We start from the raw sequence: 27,877 nt of genomic DNA, 5'->3' as shown, positions 1-27,877 counted from the left end.
GACTGAAAAATACAAAGGGATCTCCTGATCCTCACTCAACAGCACACCAAAGCCCAAGCCCAGCAGAAGAGGAAATCCTGACCCACATTCAAAACATTTAAAGATAGTAGTGAAAAATGAGTATAAGGTACAGCTTCTTTTAAATATCATTAATAAAAAGCTTAAAATAGGGGGTGAGGATGTAGCTCAGTGGTAAAGTGCTTGCCTCCTATAACTGAGGCACTGGGTTGAATCCTCAGCATCACATAAAAATAAATAAAGATACTGGGTGTTCATCTACAACTAAATAAATTTTAAAAAGCTTAAAATAATGTTATAGTTTAAATTAAGCAAAATCAAGCTATTGCAAATAATCTAAAGAGAGAAGTGAAAGATCTCTACATTGAAAATTATAAAACACAGCTAAAAGACATAGAAAATATACAAATGAATGGAGAGACAGCCAATGTTCACAGATAAGAGACCTATTTTTAAGAGTAAGATATCAAATTTCCCAAAAGATTTTTAAAATATTTATTTTTTTAGTTGCACACAATAACTTTATTTTATTTATTTATTTTTATGTGGTGTTGAGGATCGAACCCAGGGCCTCGCACATGCTAGGCAAGCGCTCTATCCCTGAGCTACAACCCCAGCCCTCAATCTTCCCAAAATTGACTTATAGATTCACCACAAACTCAATCAAAATTTTTGTAAGTTATTTTTTTAATTGACAAGCATTTCTAAATTTTATTGGAAAAACAGAAGCTCTAGAATGATCAAAACAATATTTACAAAATTAGGAACTTAGAAAACATGATTTCAAGAATTATTGCAGAGGTACTATAATCAAAACAATGTAGCAAGCGCATAGAATAGACAAATCTATAGAACAGAATATCTGTCAAATGCAAACTAGATGATTCCTGGGCTTGAAAATGTCACTTTAATACACGTTGTCAGAGCTGTGTATATTCATATGTGGAAAATAAAATACTCCTCAACTCCTGCTTCATTCCTTACTAAAAATCATAGTGTTATCACAGACCTAAATAAATAAGGTGGAAATATAGAACTTAGAGAATAAGAAAAAGTAGAAAAATATAACATGATCTTGGGATAGGCAAATATTTTTAGGACAAACATGTGCAACAGCTTTTATCATAATTTAAAACTCTTGTCATGAAAAACAACCCTTTGGGCCACAGATTGCATTACAGTATCATCAGTATCATTCATATATACATATATATGCACATGCACACACACATGCACACACACACACACACACACACACATATACATACATATACACACACACACATTTCCTTATGTACAATATATTTAAAATACTAAAAGTCAATACTAGAAAAAGAAAGCTACCCAATTTATAAATGTAAGAACAAGATAGAAATTAGTATATGAAAGGATGCTTCAGATGATTGGTTATCAAAAGTGCAAATGAAAATTAGAATAAGACACCACTAAATAAATACCATGAACTAAAATTATAAACACTGACATAACAAGCATTGGCAAGGATATGGAACAAATAGAACTCACACACATTGTTGCAGAGAAGGTAAAACAGTAAGCAGTTTCTCTTTAAAGAAACTGCTTCTTAAAAAGTTTAATATATAGTTACTGTATGACCCATCAATTTCACTCTTTGCAATTCACCTAAGAAAACTAGAAATATACATCAAAGCAAAGATTCATGTTGGAACATTCATAGAACCTTTAATTCATAATAGATAAGAATTGGAAACAACATAAACATCTGTCAAATAGCGAATGAATAAGTAAATTATGTTTCATTATGTGCTATAAACATGAGTGAGCATGTCAATTTTTATCATAAATCGTATCTACTAAGATATATTTAAGTTATTGATGATTAAGTAAATATTTACATATCTAATGAAACAACTCAATAGTTTTGCACTCATGTTGACTCTGAAAGTTTTCCAAGTAAATAAAGTTTTCTCTAAATAGGTTCAGCATGGATAATGAAACACAGTGAAAGAACAAACTAATTTGATCTGTTGTGCAAAGATAACTATCTTCAGATTGCAGTATTACATAATCAAGTGCATATGGCTTTTTTTAGAATACAAAAATAAGTTAAAGGGACAATCATCAATTATCTTCAAATCAGGGCCTTATATTCTGTTTGTGATTCATATTAATGAAAATAAAAACTTAAAACTAGTAATAAAAGGGCTTATAAAAAGAAAATATTAGTCATTGTATTCAACATAAAGAACATAATAATGAAATGCCATGTAAATTCTATTTGGCTTTACATAATTCTAAATGTATACTTTCATTATTCATAAAACATTTCTTAGGCATCCCTGTGTTTGGAGAGCAGTAGACATAAAGACTTCATCAAGTCATCAGTCTTAAAATGGGAAATAAGAGAAGACTGTAGAAGGAAAAAAAGAGAAATAAAAAGAAAAGAAATAAATAAAAGGAAACAAAGTGGCTGGGGACATAGCTCAATTGGTAGAGTGCTTGCTTCACATGTATAGAGCCCTGGGTTCAATCCCGAGCACCGCATACACACACACACACACACACACACACACACACACACACACACAAAGGAAATAAAGCCCCTCCCCTCATCATGCTTAAAATTCAGTTTTAGGTAGAGCTATACACATGTGGAATTATCTAAAATCTCATAGAACTGTTAGTATAAAATGTCTTCTGGGAACTAACCCCTAGGAACTCTACAGAGAAACTTCCTATTTCTGTTGTTATGTTTTCTTTTTTTTTTTTTGTTTTCATTTTCATAGTTTATTTCTTTATTTTTTTTTAATTACCCCCAAATTTGACTGTGCCTGGAACACAGGATTTACCTGTGCTAACTCACTGCCTCCACCTTATGGTGAAGTTGTCTCCCTGAAAATGTAGTCAGGAATGCTAGGTTATTGATAAAATTCAAGACCAACATTAAATCTATTTCTCTGATTTGTCTACAGAATCTAGCACAACACTAGATAATAAAATCAAATGCTTAACACTGGCACGCTAAATTCACAGTATGCAAATATTTTCTTTCTCTAAGGTTTCTTTCTGAATTGATATTTCCAACAACTTTTAATGCACTATTAATGTGACAATAGTTCATAACCAGCCTTATCTTCTTTAAGTATAGAAAGATACTTCATTCTATACATACGGAAACCAACTAGTTGAAATATAAAGTCTGCAATCAATGAATCTCCTCTGTTCTCTACCCTCCTCTTATAACTCTACCCTCCCAAATTTAAAATAACACATCCAGTAATAATTTAAGGTGATTACAACAACTGAACTTTTGTTTTTCTATCCACACCAGGGTGTAATATCTGCCAAAAGCAAACAAGATGACCTGGACTAACACAGGCTTTCTTCTTTAACGGAATAGTGGTGATCACGCCACTTCACCTGCAGAGGCATGTTTCTGAGGCAGTTAAGTGTTGTCTATCATCTTGGACCAGAGCAAACACGTCCATTAGAAATATGTTTTATCAATGGAATCACCAAGAACCAGTTGACAATTACTGAGTAGTACTCATTTTAAAGATATATACAATTGCTATGCACAATTTCTACAGTACTTAATTTGCCTTTTCAAACATTATCTATTACCTAATTTAATATTATCTTTAAATTACTTTCCTACAGTCACTCTAATCACTTCTCCCTTCAATCGCCATCATCAGTGTTACAGAATATTCTGAAATTTTCTTTGAAACATAATCCAACAATATTTTCAAGTGCCTCAAGTTATGAAATAAGCCATTCATATTCTTCAAATATCTATTTTATTCAAGTTAAACACTGATTAACAAATGCATCCACTTTTCTATATACCATCAACCCATCCCTGAATCCCTAAGTCAAAGACCAGTTTCTCCATGAATATTTCTCCTAATTCCTTAACCCAGACATTTTTCTCTTAATTAGTTCACTGATAGAACATAATAGATAAAATGCTTATTTATCATTTAATATTCAAATGCTCCCATGGTGATTTGGCACTGTATAAAATATTCAATAAACAGCTACTGAAGTGAAGTAACAGTTAAAATGTCAAAAAAATAATTGCAAGAGGTAGCATTCTAAGAAACTGCAAATTGAAACATTTAATTACAAATTAAATATATCATTCTCAGTCATAAATTCTAAAGGCATCCTGGCATACATGGATGATCCAATAAAACAGGTTGTGAATATTAGAAAATACAGCCAAAGCAAGGTTTTAATTTGAGAAACTATTTGTATTTAAAGATGCAGATTTGTACAGAATTATTAGTTATAACATTAATCTATAAATACTTAAAAATCCAGAACCACTTTAAATCATTGTTTTTTCATTACTAAAAAAAAATCCAGAACATTCTGAAATTTTCTTCTAAGCATAATCCACACTATTTTCAAATGGCTCAAGCTCTGAAATAAGCCATTCATATTCTTCAAATATGTATTTTCCTTCAAGTTAAAAACTGCAATTTTTAATGACCTTAGAATTTTCAACTGATATGTGTTTATCTGAAGTTCCTCCTTAAGAATAACTAATTACATTGCATCTGTTTTTGTAGGGTACCAGTTATGACTCCCTATATCCCCTGAAAGAATAAAGTTTGGTTCTGCTAACAAGAAGACAGCTACTATTATGTTCAGATGAATAACCCAAACTAAAGGAATCTGGACCATTGCTATAGCGGTTATGGAAATAAGCTTTTGTCCTCTTCAACATCAAAGTGCCAACATTCAGATCCTGTAGTTATATATCCACTTATGATGTATTTGTTGCAACATACTGCACTGTTTTTTAAAAATACCTAATGCATTATAATGAAAAAGAAATGAATGTCTTAAAATTTGCTTTTGATACTCTTTAGTCTGAAATTCTTTTTATAAAAAGGCTCAAAATCTATTTCAGGAGACACTGTCTCAAAAAAAAAAAAGGGCTAGGAATGTAGTTCAGTGGTAGAATACTTTCCTTGCATATAGTAGCACTAGCTAGGTTCAATTCCCAGTACACAGGGGAAAAAAAGAAAAGGTCCACATCTGATCAAGTCAGATTTTAAGCAATGCCCCATGAAATTACAAATGCTATATTTCTCCAAGTTCTAAAATGCTTCTCAGCCTACATGCTTACTGAATGAATACATGCTAGAGAAACATTAATCATGCTTCTCAGCCATGCCTAATTAATATACACAAATTAGAAAATGATACAAGAAAATAGAGCAAAATCTATGCTCTGCAGTAAATTGATTAGAGAGTTGTATCTTTTTTCTTTTATGTTTGCTTTGTGTGTGTGAGTGTGTATGTCTGTGTGTGTGTGTGTGTGTGTGAATGTGCATGTGTGTGTGTCTGTTTATATACCTACAACATTCTTGGTACTTGAGTTAAAACCCAGGACATCACACGTGTGAGGCAAATGCTCTACCACCAAGTATACCCCCGAAACTTATTTTATTTGGGACAGTGTCTCTCAGTAAGTTTCCCAGGTGACCTCGAATTTGTGATCCTCCTGTCTCAGCCACCCAAGTAGCTGGGATTACAGTTCTGCATCACTAACCTGGCTAAAGGTTTATATCTTAACACCTGTCTATGACATTATAATATTCTCATCCTTGCTGACCATAGAGATGGCAAGGAAACTGGGCCTTGACCTTGACATCATAACCTTCAGAACATAATGGTTTTTCAGTATTCACAGCTCGGCTTTGACTTCCCAGAATACTTGTCTATAGCAATTCCAGAGAAAGAAAGATAAAGAGCAAGTATAGGTCAGTATAGACCCTGTCTATGGGAAATATCAATCCCTCACCAAGAAAGTACAAAGCTTAATGTATTATTTGTGCTATCATTCAGCACCTCTGTCTTGGCTAGAGCTTTCTTTAGCAAGAATGAAAAATAATGAAGAGAATGTAGTCTGTAATGAAGGTTGAATGGCTTGTTTTAAAGTTGTAAAATATTCATGCTTAAAATTTTAAACTCTTTATATTGTTTCCTAGGAAAAGAGATGTCTCATCTATACTGGGGATCATGTCCAGGCCTGGTAACAACTGGCAAGAGCTGAGTGGCAATGAGTCTCTGCATTCCCCAGACCCCACTACTCCCTAAAGTCCAACCTTCATTTCTGCTCCCTGTCTTATATCAAGAATATCCTTATTGGGTTCCCTTGGTGTGAAGGTGAATCATGTAAATACTGCAGTCAGACTTCCTTTGGTTTCAATTCTACCGTCTACTAGTTGTGTAAGCTTGGACATATTTCTTTCCTTGTTCATTCTGCCCTTTTGTTTTCTCCTTGTAAAATTATAATTCTAACTACTTTGTAGGGTTTTGGGGAGAATTAAACATGATTCTGACAGCAAGTATATAGCTCAGTACCTCCATAAATTACCTGCTATTAAAGAAAACACAAATAAGTTTAGATGAATTTTCCTGTACTGCCATCTCTTGGAGATAACCTTACGCCAAGGTGTAGGACTCAGAGCCTGAAAGCTTTGCCTTTGTCTGCCGCTGGGGTCTGGGAAGAAGTGAGCTGAGTGTTAAAACTCAAAAGACATTGAGTCTGTTTGCTAACATTCTCCTCCAAGGCTGATGATAGTTTTTACCCATGGATGCACATTAAAACCACCTGGGTAGCAGTTTAAAAACTAACAATTCTCAGTCCTTACCTCATACCCTGTAAATCAGGATCTATTGAAATGTACCTAGATTTTTTTAAGGTCCCGCTGTGATTCTAATGCACAGATGGGCATCAGAACCACTGAACCATGGCACAAAAAGCAGGAGGCCTATCCAGCAAGACTCATGAAGAGGTCTACATTCTTTCTTTTTTTTAATTATAGATGGACACAATACATTTATTTCATTTGTGTACTATTATATGGTGCTGGGGATTGAACTCAGTGCCTCATGCATGCTAGGCAAGAGCTCTGCTCACTGAGTCACAATCCCGGACCTGAGCTATACATTCTTAAAACAAGCAGCTTAGGAAGCTTCACAACTCAGAAATTCCTTGTTCATCTAGCAGAAAATACTGTTCTAAACATGCCTGCCCTGCGGTTACAACAGTTGCATATTTAGAAAAATATGAAGACAAATGTTTATGGAATGTGTTTGTGTTTTTTACAATACTGGGGATTGAATCCATGGTTGTTCCACCACTGAGCTACCCCTGTAGACCCTTTCTTAACTGTATATTTTAAAACCAAGTCTCAATAAGTTGCCGAGGCTGGCCTCAAATTCAAAACCCTGCTTCAGCAGGGTTTAAATTCTACCCTTTTGACCTTGACATGACCTGTGAGTCAGGCTCACAGTAGCTGGGATTACATGGGTGCACCACCACACTCCATGGAATACTGTATTTCTTAAAGTGTGTTCCCATGGGGGTTATTTTAAATACCGGTTCAGGTGCACTTACATAGATTCAGAAATAATAATTTTTAAACTTCAAAACATCACTGAATTTAGCAATACCATACTGAGTAAACAGGAAATAACAGATAAGGCTATTTGTATTTTATACTGAGGTAACTTTAAATTGCTGTAGTAAAGTCTTAAGCTTTCTACATAAAAATGGCAAAATCATCAATAGTTTTGCATGAAATGTAAAGCAACATTCTTAATACAACACTCATATATAAGTTAACTTCCACTCCAATTTGGCTAATATTTATTAAACTACAGTAAGATATCTAGGATGGCAAAAAAAAAAAAAAAAAAAACACTAGTCGTTCAAGCAATTTTATGTCAATAAATAAAATGTTATTGTAATTCTTAAGTAATATAATATGCAAATTAACTCAGAATATTTAAGTTTTAAAAACATTGTTAAGCACAATTTAGGCAGAGAGATAACTAATTTTGGAAAGTGGGCTATTTTAAGGACAGGTCCATATGTTTTCAGGTCACTAAATTAGAATTCCATTTGTATTTAAATGTAAATTTAGATGTGCTCTACTTATTTTAGCATGATTTTTTTAAGGAAAGAATATATTTGGATCACATAAACAAACCAAAAATAAATTACATAAGAAAACATAATGTAACAATTTTTGTAAGTACTTAACATGAGCATGTGCTTAACATCTAAAAACAAAAGGTACAATATTGGTACAAGTGTGCATTAGAGAAGTCTCTAATATAAAACATTTAAAACGTGGAGAATACTTGATTTTAAAATACAGAAAATAAATGTTAAGATAGGCAAACCTACAATTCTTACAAAAACATGCTTGAAAAGATAAAATTCATCGGAGCACTCATTTCTCAGATATACAAAAGCTGTGAAATCAATCAATGGATATTGCCTCCTGCTTTTGCACTGTTTCACCACTGATTGGTATGAATTCTGAATACACAATTACTGTTGTTTTTCATCTTTCTGCCATGTTCTATATAGAATGCATCTACCAAAAATGAGTAGAACTTGAAACATCAACATTTTTTGTATTACAGTCACTTCCTTATGTTATTTTTAAAAGGCACTATATTTAAAAAATAATATTACAACAAATACCGCTTTGGAAGATCTGAAATTCCAAATCAATGTGTTCCATCAATCATAAGTAGAGTTAAGAAGTCCTAAATTAAATATATATATATATATATATATATATATATATATATATATATATATATATATAAAGTTGATGAATTTAAAGATAATAAAATTGGCTTATTGTAAAAGCAATTCAAGAATAATCAGTTAAAACCTTATCCCTCTACTTCCCAAACAACCAAAAAGCGTTAAACACTTTTACATTAGGAACAAGAACATAAAACTAGAAAGACCACATCAAAGCTATGATTCAAACTCAAAAAGAGAAAGGACTCTTAAATCTCTTCCAGGTCACTACAATGGTATGATAATATCAAAGCACTATGTCAGGTACACAGCACTGCTACAACACTGAGGTATAACTGGGCAAATTAAATTTGGGTGAAAACGAAGACTATGTATATGCAATCCTGTATGTGCCCTGATATGTCCTATAAAGAATGGATCTTTTCTGTCCCAGATTAGACTTTGTATAGTGAAAAACAAAGAGAAAACAGTAGAGGAAGGGGAAATCCTACCAACATCTTCAAGGGATACTATAGCATTAACTATATACTGACTATCAGAAAATAAATTAAATACAGAATCTTTAAACATCACAAAATCTTGTAATACTGCATTAAGCTCTACCTTTTGAGCTGATTGTTTGGGTACTGAAAATGTAAAAGTTTGATCAGGGGTACCTACTACTGCTGTACCATTTTTTGACCCATCAGTGAATATATTGGGAGCATTCATGATAGGTGTTTTTCTTGTCATTTTTGGAAAAACTATAGGATGCGAAGACCAAAAAGACAATAAAGGATTAGATGGTAAGTGGTTATCAAATGAAATATTAGATTTACAAATGATTATTGCCCAAGTATTTCACTCATTATCTAACTCAACAATTTGATCCATAGTATATGGAGTAATAATTTTATTGGGAGAAATTCCAAACACTCCCTTTGCTGCTTTTTATTCCTTTGAGTATTAATTGTGCTACAGCCTCAGGATACCTAATAAGAATAGTGTTAAAAGAATAAGATAAATGTATCCACAATAATGGACCTTCTTGCCAAAATACTCCTGTAGGAATATTTTTTTGTTGGTGTTACAATAAATAATAAAGGCAAACTTATATCAATTCTATCCAAATGCATATTTTCCATATATGTTTCAATGATTTTTAATGCCTTTCTTGCTTCAGGCGTTAACATGCAGGGTGAATTTGGATCTGATGGGCCTTTTAGGATAGCAAATAAAGGTCCCAACTCTCCCGTTGGTATGCCTAGATAAGGTCTTATTCAATTTATGTCTTCTAATAATTTTTGAAAGTCGTTCAGTGATTTGAGTTGATCTACTTCTATTTGAATTTTTGGTGAATGCACCATGGTTGAAGATAATAGAACTCCTAAATAATTAATTGGAAAATTTAATTGTACTTTATCTATTGCTATCTCTAGATTATAATTTTTTACTAAATTTGTAAGTGTGGCATAATATTCTAGCAATGTGTTTTTAAGTTTATGTGCTAATAATAAATCATCCATATAGTGAAATATTTGTAGTTCAGGATTTTGATTTCTAAGTGGCTGGATTGCTTTGTTAACAAAAATTTGACACATAGTTGGGCTGTTAGCCATTCCTTGAGGGAGTACTTTCCATTCATATCTCTGATCAGGAACTTCATGATTTAGTGCAGGGATAGTAAATGCAAAACATGGACTATCCTCAGGATGAATTGGAATCGAAAAAAAAAATCTTTAATATCTATAGCTAAAACATACCAGGTTTTTGGCAAAGCAGACTATTAGGGAATCCCTGATTGAGCAGGTCCCATAATAAGCATCTCATTATTAATGGCTCTTAAATCTTGCAATAATCTCCATTTACCAGATTTCTTTTTAATGACAAAAATCGGAGTATTATAGGGAGATATGGAAGGTTGTATATGTCCCTCCGTTAATTGTTGTTTGACCAGGTCATGGGCTGCTTGTATCTTTTCTTTACTCAGGGGCCAATGAGAAACCCATACTGGTCTTTCTGATTTCCAAGTAATTTTTATTGTCTCAGTGACCCCTTCTGAAAACCCAATCCATGTCTATTTATTCCTTGATCTATTTGAATTGGTGCTGCTATGCCTTGTTCTTGTTCTCCTAATCTTTTTTCTTTCCCCAAATCTTGTCTAGCCATAATAGTGGGCGCATTTGGATTGCTATTATTTGTTAATTGCAAACCTAATTGATCTAGGACATCTCGTCCCCATAAATTTATAGGAAGATGATCCAATAAAGATGGCTGTATAGTTCCTTCACATCCTTCAGGATCCTTCCAATCTAACACCATTGCATTTCTATGGGGATTAGTTGCCACTCCTAGGCCTCAAAGTGTTTGACTGGCTTGTTGTAATGGTCAATGTTTTGACCATTCTTGATGAGATATGATGCTAAGGTCTGCATGTGACCAGTAGCCCGTTAAATTCATATCCTTGAATATTTAGTTTTAGCATTGGGCGAGAATCTAAATTTAAAGACAGCAGAGACCAATCTACAACTGTGGAGCCTAATCCCCTGGAACCTCTTTCTATTGTACTACTGGAAAATTTATCATGTAGGCTGGGTATTATTAATAACTGTGCTATTCTGTCTCCTGGTGAAATTACTGATATACCCTTTGGAGAACTAGCTATAATTTTTATTTCACTTTCATAATTGGGATCAATTACCCCAGGACTTACCATAAGTCCTTTTGTAGTAGAAGAACTGTGTCCCAATAATAAGCCTACTGTTCCTTGGGGAAGAGGTCCTTTTACTCCTGTGGGAATGATTTGAACTCCCATCTCTGGTGTTAGTACTGTGCTGGTGGAGGTGCAGATGTCCAACCCTGTGCTCCCTCTGGTTCGTCTGATGAGAGATTGATGGATAATGTGTCCTGGGCACTACCCTGATGGTGTTGCTGGGTTCCTCCATGGTGTTTCTGGGTTCCTCCAGTGACCCGTATATTTGAGGTTGTGGGCTATGTACTTTATAAAGAAAAGAGGTTTATATATTACAGTTTGGGAAGCTGAAAAAATCAAAATCAGATGTTCATATTAATTCAGCCTCTGATGAGGGTTCCTTCTTTGGCTATATAACATCATGGCAGATCGCATAGTTGCAGGAATACAAGCAAAAAGGAGAGAGCACATGATGAGCTAGGAAGCCAGAGACTGGAGAAGTCTTACTCTTTCATAATGACTCTCAAGATGCAAGAACTAACCAGAGTCTCTTCTAAGGGCAGCAACTTCAGGTCTCCCTTTCTGAGGGCAGTGTCCTCAAGTGACCTACCACTAGCTCCACCTCTTCAAGGTTCCACCATCCCCCATATCACCACACTCAGGAGCAAGCTTCCAACACAGGAACCCTGGGTGGACAAACCACAGCTAAACTAAGCACTTGGTAACTGAAGCTTTGCACTCAATGCACAAAACTCTCACAGTGGGGAGAAAAATCTGGAACTCCTGCAGAAGCCCAGCAGATTGGAGAGGAATCAATGTCCTATAAGCATCCAGAAAGTACAAAGGGAAAGAATCTGTAAGAACTGGGGAGTGATGATGTCTACCCTCTGAGATTACAGTGGCAAGTAAAAGAATCTGTACATACAAAAGTAGCTCATATTGTGCCCTGGATATGTAACCACATTCATTAATCTAACCCAATTAGCCCAATGTACAAAAGCACATTCATCTTTGCCCCATTTATCCTATCTCCAGCTAAAAGAAACGTTATGAAAATTAACTTTTCCCTCAAAACTTTTCTGCCAACTGAGTGAAACTAACCTTTAACTTCCACCTCCCAAGGGATGGCTGGTCTGAGATCTTTCCACCACTATGTGGATTTCTATTCAGAGTTTCCTTACAACCTCTTAGGGAGGTGTGATCCCTGCTAGAAGACTCATGGTCCTGATAATAAAATTAAAAGGCCATCACTCTGGACAGCTCTGGTGGGGGACAACCAGTTGCTTTTGTGGATGAAGCAGCCACTGTCCACAGGAAAACAGCTGCCCCACGTCCACCTGCACCCAAAAGTCCTACCTAGCACACCGCCCAACAATTCCCTGCAAATCTGTCTGACCATGCAGAGAAGTGTAAATGGGAATTTCAGCACACATGAAGAGTCAGTCACAACAAGGCACTTGGGGAAATAGTTATCAATAAGGATGTTAGGAGATCAGGCAAAGTACAAAATGAGTGATAAGATCAGGGATAATTTCAACAAGGGGGTAGTTGAACACACTATCCTTGAAAGAATCAAGTGTATACTCACCATAGAATTGAAATTTGAAAACAATAGGCAATGCAGATGTAGATGATTTCAGTAATCCATGCTCTCTTTAAAATGAGGCTTTGGGAGAAGAATAAGATAAGTGTGAGTTTTGCATTTTGTGTCCAGAACATGATGTGATGAAAGGAATATATGGATCAGGTGACATGCGTATTTCTTCCCCATTTCTGGGAGCATGTTTTGAGACACTGTCATTTAGAGTTTGGGGATAAAAATAGGTGTACCCTGGGTTTATGTATATAGAGATGATGCATGAATAGACCATAGGGTGAATAAAGAATATAACAGGTTACTATTTTAAATAATGGATTGAATTGATATTTTAAAAAATACATGAAATCTGGTATTCACATACAAACATTCAATCCAAGTAATTATACATGTAATGGTAATATTAGGGTTACTAATTATAACCAACTCTGTTTGAGTTTTGCTTCAAAAATGATGATGGAATTCAAAAGTTATGTGATATAAAAGAATCTCATGAAAATGCAAGTAAAGCAACATGGAGAAATACATGGGATCTGATACAGGGAGTGAATGAAAGTGAATCATATGCATATCAATTTGTGAATTCTGGATGAAATGATACATCCTATGATGTATACATACTGAAGAAATAGGAATATAACAAATTTGAATAAAAATTTAATTCAAAATACACATCATGTCCCATATGAATATAATTTCATTGATGTTAAACTGGGTCACTTGCTGTAGAAATATTAGGGTTAGTACTCAATATACACTGAAGTTCATTCTGAGTATTCTGAAATGAATATGTATGTCAAGAAAGTGAATATTTCTGAAAAATATCTCCTGAAAAGTTGATTATAAATCCACGCAGATGGACATGAAAGAATCAAGGTAGTATAAGTATATGACACATATAGTTCATGTTTGCAAATTCATACTATATATATATATATATATATATATATATATATATATATATATATATATATTTAATACATTAAAATGTAATAGTATGTATGCCAATCGAAATTCATAAGGAGATATATATATCCTTCACATGTGTACCCAAAATATTCATTTTCCTCTACATTGTTTCATGTCTAAACTGGTTGAAGTATAAAGCTCACCACAGCTTGAATTTTCAGTTACCTCAGTGTATTGGGGGGCAGTGATCTCTTCAGAAATTCGTATTTACCAAAGTGAGAGTACTCTCAAAAATATACCTGTGATGGCAGTAGGATTATATATATGTATATAAAAATACCCATTGTGATCCAGGCGACAGAGACAGGGAGTCAGGAAGTTACACATTCGTTAATTTTGAAAATTCTTGGAGAAGTAAAATGAGAAAAATGTGTCACAGGTTTTATAATATGTATCTCTGATGAAGCAAAAGGCAAGTCCAAGTATACACCATGCCTCCTATCAAATGCCTCTACTTCTATTCTTTAGGATTATTTTTATCGATGTTAGGATAAGTAGTCAGAGCCTACAAGGTTATGGATTAATGTCAGAGATTCAATATTTCACATGGCAAAACGGAAAATGAGTCTAATACATATGGGAACACGTGGCACATAAAAATCTTCCACTGTCATCCACCACAATGCCTGGACATTACTATCACCCTAAAGAAGACACAATGAGAGGAGAAGAGGAAAAAAATCTGTGAATACATATCTGGAATTGAAATTCTGAGGAGCTCACAAACTTGGGTGTGGCAGAAGAGATCCCAAAAGTAGAGGACAGGGTAAACATTCCACAAACATGGAACTTTGCTGGCCTACTGACTTCTTGACTATCTGCCTCTGACATTCGTCCTCTAGAAATATAGCTTTGTGTTTTAGCTTCCTTTGTAGTGAGATCATGAAAGCTTGCTCTGAGTCTATGTGAACAGGAGGACATGGGTTCATATTTTCCAATAGGAACAGGAGGCAGCAGAGCTGAATCCTCTCTATGCAGGTAACTGTGGCCTTTGGTGTATGAATGTCTCCCTGGGTGCATTGTGAAGCTTTTGGCTACCGCCCAGTTGTAATGGCATTTCTTACAGCTTCCCTGGCAAATTGGTGTTTGTTTTTGAAATACAAATAGGTCAACCAGGACACAGTGCTGGAGGGAGATCTGCCACATTGGGTGAGTCAGGTTCTGAAGGCAAAAACACAAACTGGGCTGCTACCCCATATATCTTTCCCACTTGAGCAAAGCAACTTGTTTCTGATCATCGCACCAAATCCTCTCCCCACAACAACATGCCTTTATATTTTCAGGTCTCCTGGCTGCACCTTGTCAGTCACATGTCCTTTGGAAGACAATGACAGAAACACAGGGTCCCACCACAGATGTTGGATCACACACCTGCACTCCATTGCTCCAGGCCCACTTCCCTGCTGGCTCCTACTCACTGGCATCTCTGTTCTTCTCCATGGTCATGAATTTCACTCAGTCAAAAATGGCACTTGCTGGTTCACTCATGATGAGCAACAGGAGATCTAAAGATTCTCCAGGGATTTCTGGTCATGGGATTCTCAGAAATTTCATGGTATTGGCCTAGCCATATTTCAAGAATGAAGACGTTGACATTGTGGGTTTTGATTCATTCAGGAGCCATTAACCGTTGAGGAATGTCCTTTCAGTAAAAGCTCTGGAGATCGCATGCATGCAAAGTTCCCAAGGAGTGGCGAAAAGTCACAGGAATCCAGGCCCATTGGGGTCTAAAATATGAGGTTCCTGTGAGTTTTGGCTCTCAACTATAGCAGAAAAGGCTTTCACAGCAAAATCATGTGAAATCCTGGCTGAGCATCCCAGTGCTGTGAAGAAAGCCACCCTCGGCCTAGATCTCAGTTTCCAAAGGCTCCTCTAATGCCTGACCTTCTAAAATCCCAACACAATTCATGGCAATAGTTCTCTGATATCAGTTCCAGAACTCAGTCTCTAATGGCATGACACCAGAGTTGAAGCTGAGGTGGACCCAGTTATCTTTTCCAACCACCACACTAAAGACCATTATGCTAACACAAACATTCCCACATGGCCCTCATCTTCTTCCATACAGACACTCATCATAACATTATGGCTGGGGGTTTCTATAGGGTGAGCAGTCTTAGATGGTGTGCAAAGTAAGCTCTCATGCCCATGATATGCCAAATGTCATGGTGGCCTGGACACCCTTCCTGAGAAACAGGATAGATAAAATGGGCTTGTAGTTAATTTTGCTCTGCTTGTCAAATTAGAGGCCTCCTGCCTGACAGTGTACTGGACTCATGAAAAAACCCAAACACCTGTGTGCTAGTTACTGGAGGGCTTGCAACAACTCATTTGACACAGAGGATCCCTGTTCTGACTTCATAGGGGTCAGGAGCCTGACCAGAGGAAGGCAAGAGACTTCATCCAATAGTACAATTGTTTTTCATCCGTTTAGATTGGGATGAACATATGGGATTTTTCCCGAGTTTCCTGGGGTGCTGAGAATGTAATTCACAGCCACACACAGGGCCAGGAGTCTGATACAGACACAGCTTTTACAAAGCACTTTACTTCAAAGTCACAGATTAGGCCTCTTCATTTCCATTTGAAACTCTTTTCTTGAGGAGTTACAAAGGAGTGCCCTAAGGCAAACACCTCCCTGACATTCAGGGGAACAGAACAATAGGGAAGAAAGAAGCCTGGAGAAAAACTTTAATTGAACACTGTGGCACTGACAGCTCCTAATCATGCAACTTGGGTTACTATCTATCCAAGCAGGGATTCTCCAGAGAGATCCTTTCCAGTCATGCTAATTTTTGAGTTTTCTGAGATGCTTGGCATGCCCTTCAGCAATCAAGTCCATGGCCATATCACAGAGCTTGAATGTGGTACACATCTTGGACACAAAACCATGAACCCCTTCAGAGAGTGGCCAAAATTCAGGAAGAATACAGGAACTTAGGATCTTGGTAGGTGTTGCCCATCTGCAAGGCAAGCAGCAGTCCATTCATAAATTTGCCATGAGGAGTCCTGCAAAGTTTTCCACTAGACAGGACACATTTACGGCTGCATTCTTCTCTCTACTCTCTTTAACCACAAACCCAGTGAGATCCACTGACCTAAAAAGGCTCACTAGTTAACAGTCCATTTCAAGCCAACAACAACAACAAAAAAAAAAACGTTTTTCCTTCATGTTCTCAGAACATGAGACAAAACGACAAATTTAAACACACACCCACTGAGATACACAAACCACCCCTGTATTTGGTCTGCATCTATCCACTCTGTCCTCTGACTGGTGGGTGAAAATATGTTCCTCGGCAGTGGCCTGTCCTGTCTCAGCTCTGGTCTCCTTGGCCATCTCTGTGTAGTTGTCAGGAGCCAGCAATGAGCCAACACTTCTTTCTCAGGAAAGGCCCCTGTTGAGACCATTCAAGGCTTTTGGCTATCCACGCATCACTAGGTACCAACAAAGAATGACTCTGGCCTTGGTACAGACAATCAAGTGAGCCCACTGGGAGTGGAACTGCCTCTGGATGCCTCGCCTCCTGGATCCCAAGTTCAGAGAGTTCCATCACCAAGGAAGTGAGGTGAGGTCACTTCCTTCAGGGAAGTGAATGAGGTCACTGCCTTGGCAACCACTTTGTCCTAACAGTTGTTTCCAAGGGTCCCATGAGATGGAGGCTGCCCCACCTTCCTGTGACATTTTCACAAGACATAAAGGTCTATACACCCTAGGAGCCCGGGATCAGCAATCCACACAGACCTGATTGTGTCCCTCTTCCCTGCATTGAGAAGAGAGAGGCTGATTCAGCCTCATCCCTTCATCCTGACTGGGTTGTTGTCCATGGAAGATGACTTTAGACCTCACAGGTCCTACCTAGCTGCCTACATTTGCTCCAGGGATCATTTCTGCATCTACCTTTGAGCTTCTCAGCAGCTGTAGGATTCCCTACATACCTGTATGGCAAGATCAACTCAGCACCTGCTGTTATGTGAAAATAGATTGAGGGAACAGAGTATGGTTAAGGGTAATATCATGTTCGATTTGGGTTAAAAGTCATTCTGCTGGATGAATACAGGTATTGGGCAACTGGGATATTTATAGGAATGTAAGGTGAAATGTAAGTATGAAAATAGAAAACTAGGTAAGATCTGAAGCACACAAGTTTGTTGGGGCCTTGATTTGGATACATAGTTTTGAATTATGTTCTGCAGAGATGAATCCTCTAAATCCATAGACAATTGCCTGAGATCTTGTACCTCGGACTACTGAATGTAAAAGAGAGCTTGCAGTGAAATGGAGAGAGTAGGCAGGATTCCAGTGTAGGGTAAGGAAGAATAGTGAGTTTAGGATTTGGATCAAAGGCCGTTTTTGCAATCCAATGAATTTCTATTAAAATGTAAATGGGAATGTCAGCACACATGAAGAGTCAGTCACAACAAGGCACTTGGGAAAATAGATATCAATAAGGATGTTAGGAGATCAGGCAAAGTACAAAATGAGTGATAAGATCAGGGATAATTTCAACAGGGGGGTAGTTGAACACACTATCCTTGAAAGAATCAAGTGCATACTCACCATAGGATTGAAATTTGAAAACAATAGGCAATGCAGAAGTAGATGATTTTAGTAATCCATGCTCTCTTTAAAATGAGGCTTTGGGAGAAGAATAAGATAAGTGTGAGTTTTGCATTTTGTGTCCAGAACATGATGTGATGAAAGGAATATATGGATCAGGTGACATGCGTATTTCTTCCACCATTTCTGGGAGCATGTTTTGAAACCCTATCATTTAGAGTTTGGGGATAAAAATAGGTGTATCCTGGGTTTATGTATATAGAGATGATGCATGAATAGACCATAGGGTGAATAAAGAATATAACAGGTTACTATTTTAAATAATGGATTGAATTGATATTTTAAAAAATACATGAAATCTGGTATTCACATACAAACATTGAATCCAAGTAGTTATACATGTAGTGGTAATATTAGGGTTACTAATTATAACCAACTCTGTTTGAGTTTTGCTTCAAAAATGATGATGGAATTCAAAAGTTATGTCATATAAAAGAAATCTCATGAAAATGCAAGTAAAGCAACATGGAGAAATACATGGGATCTGATACAGGGAGTGAATGAAAGTGAATCATATGCTTATCAATTTGTGAATTGTGGATGAAATGATACATCCTATGATGTATATATATACTGAAGAAATACGAATATAATACATTTGAATAAAAATATAATTCAAAATACACATCATGTCCCATATGAATATACTTTCATTGATGTTAAACGGGGTCACTTACTGCAGAAATATTAGCGTTAGTACTCAATATACACTGAAGTTCATTCTGAGTATTCTGAAATGAATATGTATGTCAAGAAAATGAATATTTCTGAAAAATAGCTCCTGAAAAGTTGATTATAAATCCACGCAGATGGACATGAAAGAATCAAGGTAGTATAAGTATATGACACATATAGTTCATGTTTGCAAATTCATACTATATATATATATATATATTTAATACATTAAAATGTAATAGTATGTATGCCAATCGAAATTCATAAGGGGATATATACATCCTTCACATATGTACCCAAAATATTCATTTTCCTCTACATTGTGTCATGTCTAAACTGGTTGAAGTATAAAGCTCACCACAGCTTGAATTTTCAGTTACCTCAGTGTATTGGGGGGCAGTGATCTCTTCAGAAATTCGTATTTACCAAAGTGAGAGTACTCTCAAAAATATACCTGTGATGGCAGTAGGATTATATATATGTATATAAAAATACCCATTGTGATCCAGGCGACAGAGACAGGGAGTCAGGAAGTTACACATTCATTAATTTTGAAAATTCTTGGAGAAGTAAAATGAGAAAAATGTGTCACAGGTTTTATAATATGTATCTCTGATGAAGCAAAAGGCAAGTACAAGTATACACCGTGCCTCCTATCAAATGCCTCTACTTCTATTCTTTAGGATTATTTTTATCGATGTTAGGATAAGTAGTCAGAGCCTACAAGGTTATGGATTAGTGTCAGAGATTCAATATTTCACATGGCAAAACGGAAAATGAGTCTAATACATATGGGAGCACGTGGCACATAAAAAGCTTCCACTGTCATTTACCACAATGCCTGGATATTACTATCACCCTAAAGAAGACACAATGAGAGGAGAAGAGGAAAAAAATCTGTGAATACATATCTGGAATTGGAAATTCTGAGGAGCTCACAAACTTGGGTGTGGCAGAAGAGATCCCAAAAGTAGAGGACAGGGTAAACATTCCACAAACATGGACCTTTGCTGGCCTACTGACTTCTTGACTATCTGCCTCTGACATTCGTCCACTAGAAATATACCTTTGTGTTTTAGCTTCCTTTGTAGTGAGATCATGAAAGCTTTGTCTGAGTCTATGTGAACAGGAGGATATGGGTTCATATTTTCTAATAGGAACAGGAGGCAGCAGAGCTGAATCCTCTCTATGCTGGTGACTGTGGCCTTTGGGGCATGAGTGTCTCCCTGGGTGCATTGTGAAGCCTCTGGCTCACTGCCCAGTTTTAATTTCTTACAGCTTCCCTGGAAAATTGGTGTTTGTTTTTGATATACAAAAAGGCCAACCAGGACACAATGCTGGAGGGAGCTCTGCCACGTGGCGTGGGTCAGGGTCTGAAGGCAAAAACACAAACTGGGCTGCTACCCCATATATCTTTCCCACTTGAGCATAGCAAGATATTTTTGAGCATCGCACCAAATCCTCTCCCCACAACAACATGATTTTAAATTTTCGGGTCTCCTAACTGAACCTTGTCAGTCACATGGCATTTGGAAGCCAATGATAGAACCACAGGGGCCCACCACAGATGTTGGATCACACACCTGCACTCCATTGCTCCAGGCCCAGTTTTCCGCTGGCTCCTACTCACTGCCATCTCTGTTCTTCACCATGGTCATGAATTCCACTCAGTCAAAAATGGCACTAGCTCGTTGAATCATGATGAGCAACAGGAAATCTAAAGTTCTCCAGGAATTTCTGGTCATGAGATTCTCAAAAACTTCATGGTATTGGCCTAGCCATATTTCAATAATGAAGAAGTTGACAATGTGGGTTTTGATTCGTTCAGGAGCCATCAAGTGTTGAGGAATCTCCTTTCAGTAAAAGCTCTGGAGATCACATGCAGGCAAGGTTCCCAAGGAGTGGTGAAAGGTCACAGGAATCCAGGCATACCGGGGTCTAAAATAAGAGGTTCCTGTGAGTTTTGGCTCTCAACTATAGCAGAAAAGGCTTTCACAGCAAAATCATGTGAAATCCTGGCTGAGATTCCCAGTGTTGTGAAGAAAGCCACCTTCGGCCTAGATCTCAGTTTCCAAAGGCTCCTCTAATGCCTGACCTTCTAAAATCCCAACACAATTCATGGCAATAGTTCTCTGATATCAGTTCCAGAACTCAATCTCTAATGACATCACACCAGAGTTCAAGCTGAGGTGAACCCAGTCATCTTTTCTAACCACCACACAAAAAACCACTATTATAACAAAAACACTCCCACATGGCCCTCATCTTCTTCCATACAGACACTCATCATAACATTCTGGCTGGTGGTTTCTATAGGGTGAGCAGTCTTAGATGGTGTGCAAAGTAAGCTCTCATGCCCATGATATGCCAAATGTCATGGTGGCCTGGACACCCTTACTGAGAAACAGGATAGATAAAATGGGCCTGTAGTTCATACTGCTCTGCTTCTCAAATTAGAGGCCTCTTGCCTTCCAGGGGTAGATTCTTTATGTTTCCTGGACTCATGAAAAAACCCAAACACCTGTGTGCTAGTTACTGGAGGGCTTGCAACAACTCATTTGACCCAGAGGATCCCTGTTCTGACATCATAGGGGTCAGGAGTCTGACCAGAGGAAGGCGAGAGACTTCATCCAATAGTACAATTGTTTTTCATCCGTTTAGATTGGGATGAACATATGGGATTTTTCCCGAGTTTCCTGGGGTGCTGAGAATGTAATTCACAGCCACACACAGGGCCAGGAGTCTGATACAGACACAGCTTTTACAAAGCACTTTACTTCAAAGTCACAGATTAGGCCTCTTCATTTCCATTTGAAACTCTTTTCTTGAGGAGTTACAAAGGAGTGCCCTAAGGCAAACACCTCCCTGACATTCAGGGGAACAGAACAATAGGGAAGAAAGAAGCCTGGAGAAAAACTTTAATTGAACACTGTGGCACTGACAGCTCCTAATCATGCAACTTGGGTTACTATCTATCCAAGCAGGGATTCTCCAGAGAGATCCTTTCCAGTCATGCTAATTTTTGAGTTTTCTGAGATGCTTGGCATGCCCTTCAGCAATCAAGTCCATGGCCATATCACAGAGCTTGAATGTGGTACACATCTTGGACACAAAACCATGAACCCCTTCAGAGAGTGGCCAAAATTCAGGAAGAATACAGGAACTTAGGATCTTGGTAGGTGTTGCCCATCTGCAAGGCAAGCAGCAGTCCATTCATAAATTTGCCATGAGGAGTCCTGCAAAGTTTTCCACTAGACAGGACACATTTACGGCTGCATTCTTCTCTCTACTCTCTTTAACCACAAACCCAGTGGGATCCACTGACATAAACAGGCTCACTTTTTAACAGTCCATTTCAAGCCAACAACAACAACAACAACAAAAAAAAAGTTTTTCCTTCATGTTCTCAGAACAGGAGACAAAACGACAAATTTAAACACACACCCACTGAGACACACAAACCACCCCTGTATTTGGTCTGCATCTATCCACTCTGTCCTCTGACTGGTGGGTGAAAATATGTTCCTCGGCAGTGGCCTGTCCTGTCTCAGCTCTGGTCTCCTTGGCCATCTCTGTGTAGTTGTCAGGAGCCAGCAATGAGCCAACACTTCTTTCTCAGGAAAGGCCCCTTTTGAGACCATTCAAGGCATTTGACTATGCACACATCACTAGGTACCAACAAAGAATGACTCTGGCCTTGGTATAGACAATCAAGTGAGCCCACTGGGAGTGGAACTGCCTCTGGATACCTCGCCTCCTGGATCCCAAGTTCAGAGAGATCTGTCACCAAGGAAGTGAGGTGAGGTCACTTCCTTCAGGGAAGTGAATGAGATCACTGCTTTGGCAACCACTTTGTCCTAACAGTTGTTTCCCAGGTGTGTGTGTGTGTGTGTGTGTGTGTGTGTGTGTGTGTGTGTGTATGTGTTTCTTTAAGGACCCAGGACTTGAACATAACATGTTTTGACTCAAAAATGGTTGTTTGTGTACCCTTTCAAGTTAAACAGAACCTGTATAGGTATAACACACATTGTTATAATCAGTCCTGAACAAATGCTGTGTCCCACATTGTCACTTTCTGCCTTATAGAAAGTGGCCAGAACCACTGTTACCCTCCTCTTCCTTTTTTCATCATCATTTTCTCCTCTACTCTCCCTTCTGTTTTCAACTTGGGCAGTCTCCTGTAGTCTGACATAGAACTCTGGATCTACTCTTTGTCTGTCTTCAGGGAGGCTGAGAAATTTAGGTGAGCTTTTGAAGAAGAGTTAATTGCAGGTTAAATGGAGAGAAATGAAAGGCACCATTTTGTCTTTTCATTGGTAACAGGGGAAAAACTCTGTAGGTCAGCCCTGGCAGGCCAGTGCAGCTGTTCTAAACCTTCTTGCCTCTAGTTCACCGTCAAGTTCTTCTTAGATTGGACACATGTAATGTCAAAGCTAGAACAAAGCCAAAAAGTCTATTTGTTTTATGTTCCTCATTTCTGAGATGTAAATAGGGTCTTAAGCAAAGAATAGAGAGAATATCTTGCTTGATATTCATGGTCCAACACTGCTTTTCACTACTTAATTATCTTCTCTAATGCCTTTTCAAATAGAACACAGGTAAAGTGTATGTGAGTGTGTGTGTGTGTGTGCACACATGCGTGCACATGGGTAAGAACTAGAGAAATGTGTAAAATTTGTCATGATTTAAATAGCAGCATACCATTATTTTTAGTTCTCCTAAAAGCATCTGTTTGAAAGTGGCTCTTCGTATAAAATTCTCTTCCCATACACACTCTGAATTCAGTAAGGATTATTTATGTCTTGTCATCTAGATTTATAAATTTAAAATTCCTTAGGACTTGCCCCAAATGTTTCTATAAACAACCAATTATATTTTTTCTTTATAAAAAATGAATGTGGAATGAACCTAACACTCTCTTGTCCCTCATATCTGCTATATTTCTCTGACCCTTTATGAACATAGAGGCTTACTGAGTATACCCTAACCAACCTAGACACAGTTCCATTAGCCTGAGGCAGATCCCCCACCCAGTGGCTGGAATGGAGCACTGAAATCAAAGGAGGGCCTCACCACTCACAGCAGCATCTCCCCATTTACCAGAATATCCCTTGATATATCACTGGGAATCATTCTAAGACACGGGAAGTCCCAATTTCAGCCACTTTGAGAACAGCTCTCCATTCTTAATGCCTGAAGTTTCCTTGCAAGATATCTGTAATGTTTCACTGCTCTAAACTGTTCCCTTTTCTGAATTTCCTTGAATGTACTCCAACCCTATCCTCTCACATGGCCCTATGTCCATCCTTCTAGATTAAGATGTACAGCCATCCAAAAAGTTTCTCCAGCTTACCCTTTGGTAACTCCTCTCATATACTCTCCAGCCTCTGGAAACCACTCATCAGTTTTCTGTTTCTATAATTTTGGCTTTTCCAAAATGTTTTATAAATGAATGATTTTATTCAGTTTTTATACTTAGGATAATACATTTGAGATTCATCTAAAATTAGTATGGCAAATAAATAGTAGCCTGACTCAACTTCTGATGATTGGTTTGAGGTTCAATAGAGGGGACCTATAATTTGTTTAAAGAGGGAGGTAAGAAAATAACACCAACTTAATGATTATTCGAGGGAGAAAGATCCAAAATTTATAAATGTAGATGAGCTTATAAAAACTAATCAAATTGTGGAAATCACACATGTAATCGAATAGAGGAAAAAGAATCTCCAGTACTACTAAAAACCACCTGCCATACTAGATCAAATACAGCAAGCACATCCTTTCAAATGCACAGCTGAACCAAGAAGAAAATAAGTGAATTCTTCAGTAGGGTCAAGAAAGAAGAATAGAGTGTTAAGCAAGTGCTAAAGTTTCAGTTGCGCTAGAGTTTTTTTTTTTTTTTTTTTTTTTTAATAAGAACATAAAAACAAAGGTTTAGACCTGAGAAAGAACATAGGAATTGGGATTCTCCACACAGAGAAGCACTTCTATAATACAATTCAACTTCTGTAATGGGCTAGGGTAAAAGGAAAAAAATCTACTTCCAACAAAGAAAGCCTACAAGAACAATTGGTTTGTGCCAGCCTTATTTCTAGATGAAGATGAAAAAGTTTCCCCTGAGACTTCCTACAGGTTTGGCTTAAATTTACACAACTTGGCAGGGTTTCAGAAACCAGCAGCAAGAACTTGGAGTGCATAGGTCTTTAGAGAGCCCAGAACTCCTGGCAGAAACAAAAGAAAATCCCTATGGAGAAGTACATTCTCAATCTAGGTTCCTGAGGATTCCCACAGAACAACCTTAACTGAGAATGAGCTCACAATTAAAAATTATAAAGTATGTTAGAAAACCTCACTGGCAGTAATGGTCAGTAGCAAAAGAAATAAAAATGAACTCTCCCTTCACCCAGAACTTCAGATGTTGAGAATTATCAGATATGTTTTATACCTATATTTAAACAATTTAAAAATCAAATTAAAAACTTGAACATGAAATATGCCTGAACAGGGAAAACAGTATATTATAGGCAACTGATTAGAGAATTAATTGAAATGGAAGATGACTCTGGAATAACTATCCAGACAGGAAAACAGAGGGACTAGCACACAATATGAGTGTGTAACAACAGAAATTTAATGATATGTCATTACATTAGAGTTAGGAAGCGATAGAAAAGAGAAAACTGGGGAAAGAAAGTATTCATAGGATATTGGCTAGGATATTTTTTCTGAAATTGATGAAGGATTTGAAACTTCAAATTCAAGAAACATAATGAATACAAAACAGGTTAAATAAAAAGAACATCTTTCATTGTAATGGTTGAACTCATAAGGGGAGGGAGACAGCAACAACTGAAAAAAGACTATAGAATAATATTTTCAAAAGGTGAAGGAAAAATGGAATAATATACTCTGCCAAATAATTATCCAAAATGAAAACAAAATGGAGAATTTACCAACAAATTATCCTCTTAGAAAGAACTTATACAGTTTGTATTTCAAATGGAAACAAACAGAACTCAAGGGATGAAGCATGAGAAGGAAGATGATTTGATAAATTACTAAATATAGATAAGTAAAATAAAATAAAAGTGTCTAATATGTGTCTTTATAAACATAGACAATAAAAATATAATGCTAGACCCTAATAAGAGATGGTACAAGTTTCATAAGATTTAAAGCATTGGAATTTTTGTGAATTGTTTTCCAGGTGAGTAAAATTAAAATTTAACGGTAAACTTTTAATTAGATATCCAGAGATAAATGTTGGGAGGCTGAGACAGGAGATCACAAGTTCAAGAAAAGCCTCAGCAGCTTAGTGAAGCTCTAAGCAACTTAGAAAGACCATGCCTCAAAATAAAAAAAAAAATGGGGTCTGGGGATATAGCTCAGTGGCAGAGAGCCTCTGGGTTTAATTCCCAGTACCCAATAAATAAATAAATAAAAGTTAAAGAATCATTGACTTGGAAGTAAAAGCATAAAGTGTGAAGGTTCTTCAAATATCCCTGATGGTTAAAAAAAAAAAAAAAGGCGTGAAGTCACCCTGTTGCAAGAGAAGCCACTGCTAGCCATAAGTCAAGTACTCTGTGGTGTTTCTGGTGTGGGTTTGTGAAGAATCTGAAGGGCTGTGGGGTTCTTGTGAGGCACACTGCATGACTTGAGTGCAGTCAGTGAACTTTCACTTCTCTCCCACCAAGAAACCCCACAGAGGGGCTAACTAGGACACCACATGTTTGAATTAAAACCAGGAAAGCATTTTGCAAGTGTTCTGACCTACATGGGTAAACCTGGAGGAATGTCCTTTCTCTCACCTCAGTACTGGATGAAAGAATTGCTGCTGCTCCTGAGGAGGTTTGTCTCCCTTCCTGTGGCTCCAGTTCAATACTCAAAGCACCGAGAAGTCCAAATGTGGTGTACCAAAGCAGACTTCAGTGTCTTTACATCTGTTCTGTGTTCTGTATTCAAATTCTTCTAATTTTCAATAATCCTACTGAGTGTGTTTTAACTAGTGTGACTCAAATGAATCAGCCACCTCTTGTGAAGTCACACACAGGGTAATCCAACCCATGTGACCTTAAATGAAGTTGCAGAAAACTTTCAGAAGTATGGCAATACCACAGTGGTGAGCATAAGTGAAGCAATTCCCAACACTGCTCTTCTATTAAGGAAGGTTCTGGAATGGCCATCTGATGATGGTATGCTGCCATCCAACCAGACGGGAAGGTTGGAATTGTCTTATAAAATAAAGTTTCCTGAAGAACCTGGTTGTGATGTTGCTGTCACTGGGCTGAAGGCCCTAGGAGAGCACTAGTGCTTGGTGCCCTTGCATTATTTGAAGGTGGAACAGCATATGAAGTTCAGAAGACAAAAGTGAAGTAGAACATTTCTATTAAGAAAAATATTGCCCTAAAATACAGCTGCACTTCATTGACATCAGTAGTCATAGAAGCAACTGTTACAGTCAATAAACTGAACTGTGTGATGCTATTAGTTTGGAGATGGAATTTAAGGTAGGACCAGATTTATGGTATGTATTAGCCAAATGCAGGCTTACTGAATGATAAGTCTAATGAAGCTTCCGTAGGCATATCAGTTATACCAGGCCTCAAGCTTGGCAGAATTGCAACTTCTGTCTTCAAATTATGATCAACTTAGCATAAAATGCCTTGCTGTCCAATCTTTAAAATGTGCTTGCCCTTTATATCAACTGACCTGCCTGATTTATGTCTTCTTCAATTCTATGCCCACACCCAAATCTTT

The 27,877-nt window shown here is 37.2% G+C and overlaps 1 protein-coding gene across 7 annotated transcripts in view; it reads right to left on the bottom strand.

Annotated features, from left to right (window-relative positions):
• Positions 1–27,154, bottom strand: part of LOC143409445 (cyclin-dependent kinase 15-like) — an 83,325-nt gene extending 56,171 nt beyond the window's left edge. For 4 of the 7 annotated variants that reach the window (XR_013092653.2, XR_013092654.2, XR_013092652.2 and 1 more), the window contains exons 1-2: positions 15,193–15,407; positions 12,844–12,921 (exon numbers count right to left, since the gene is read on the bottom strand). Coding sequence is in view for 1 of the 7 variants with exons in the window: in XM_076869714.2 (XP_076725829.1) it covers positions 12,844–12,921; positions 15,193–15,245 (131 nt within the window). In the remaining 6 variants the exon portion in view is untranslated. Of the gene's footprint in view, positions 1–12,843; positions 12,922–15,192; positions 15,408–20,700; positions 22,308–26,928 lie in introns of those variants that run through there. The other 3 variants (XR_013092655.1, XR_013092659.2, XR_013092658.2) reach the window with 3 other exon arrangements.
• Positions 27,155–27,877: the final 723 nt, after the last annotated feature.

The sequence above is a fragment of the Callospermophilus lateralis genome, chromosome 11 (genome assembly GCF_048772815.1).
Source record: "Callospermophilus lateralis isolate mCalLat2 chromosome 11, mCalLat2.hap1, whole genome shotgun sequence".
In the NCBI taxonomy this organism is placed as follows: Eukaryota; Metazoa; Chordata; class Mammalia; order Rodentia; family Sciuridae; genus Callospermophilus; species Callospermophilus lateralis.
The sequence above is the reverse complement of the archived record's forward strand: the minus strand, read 5'-3'. Positions and strand labels throughout refer to the sequence as shown.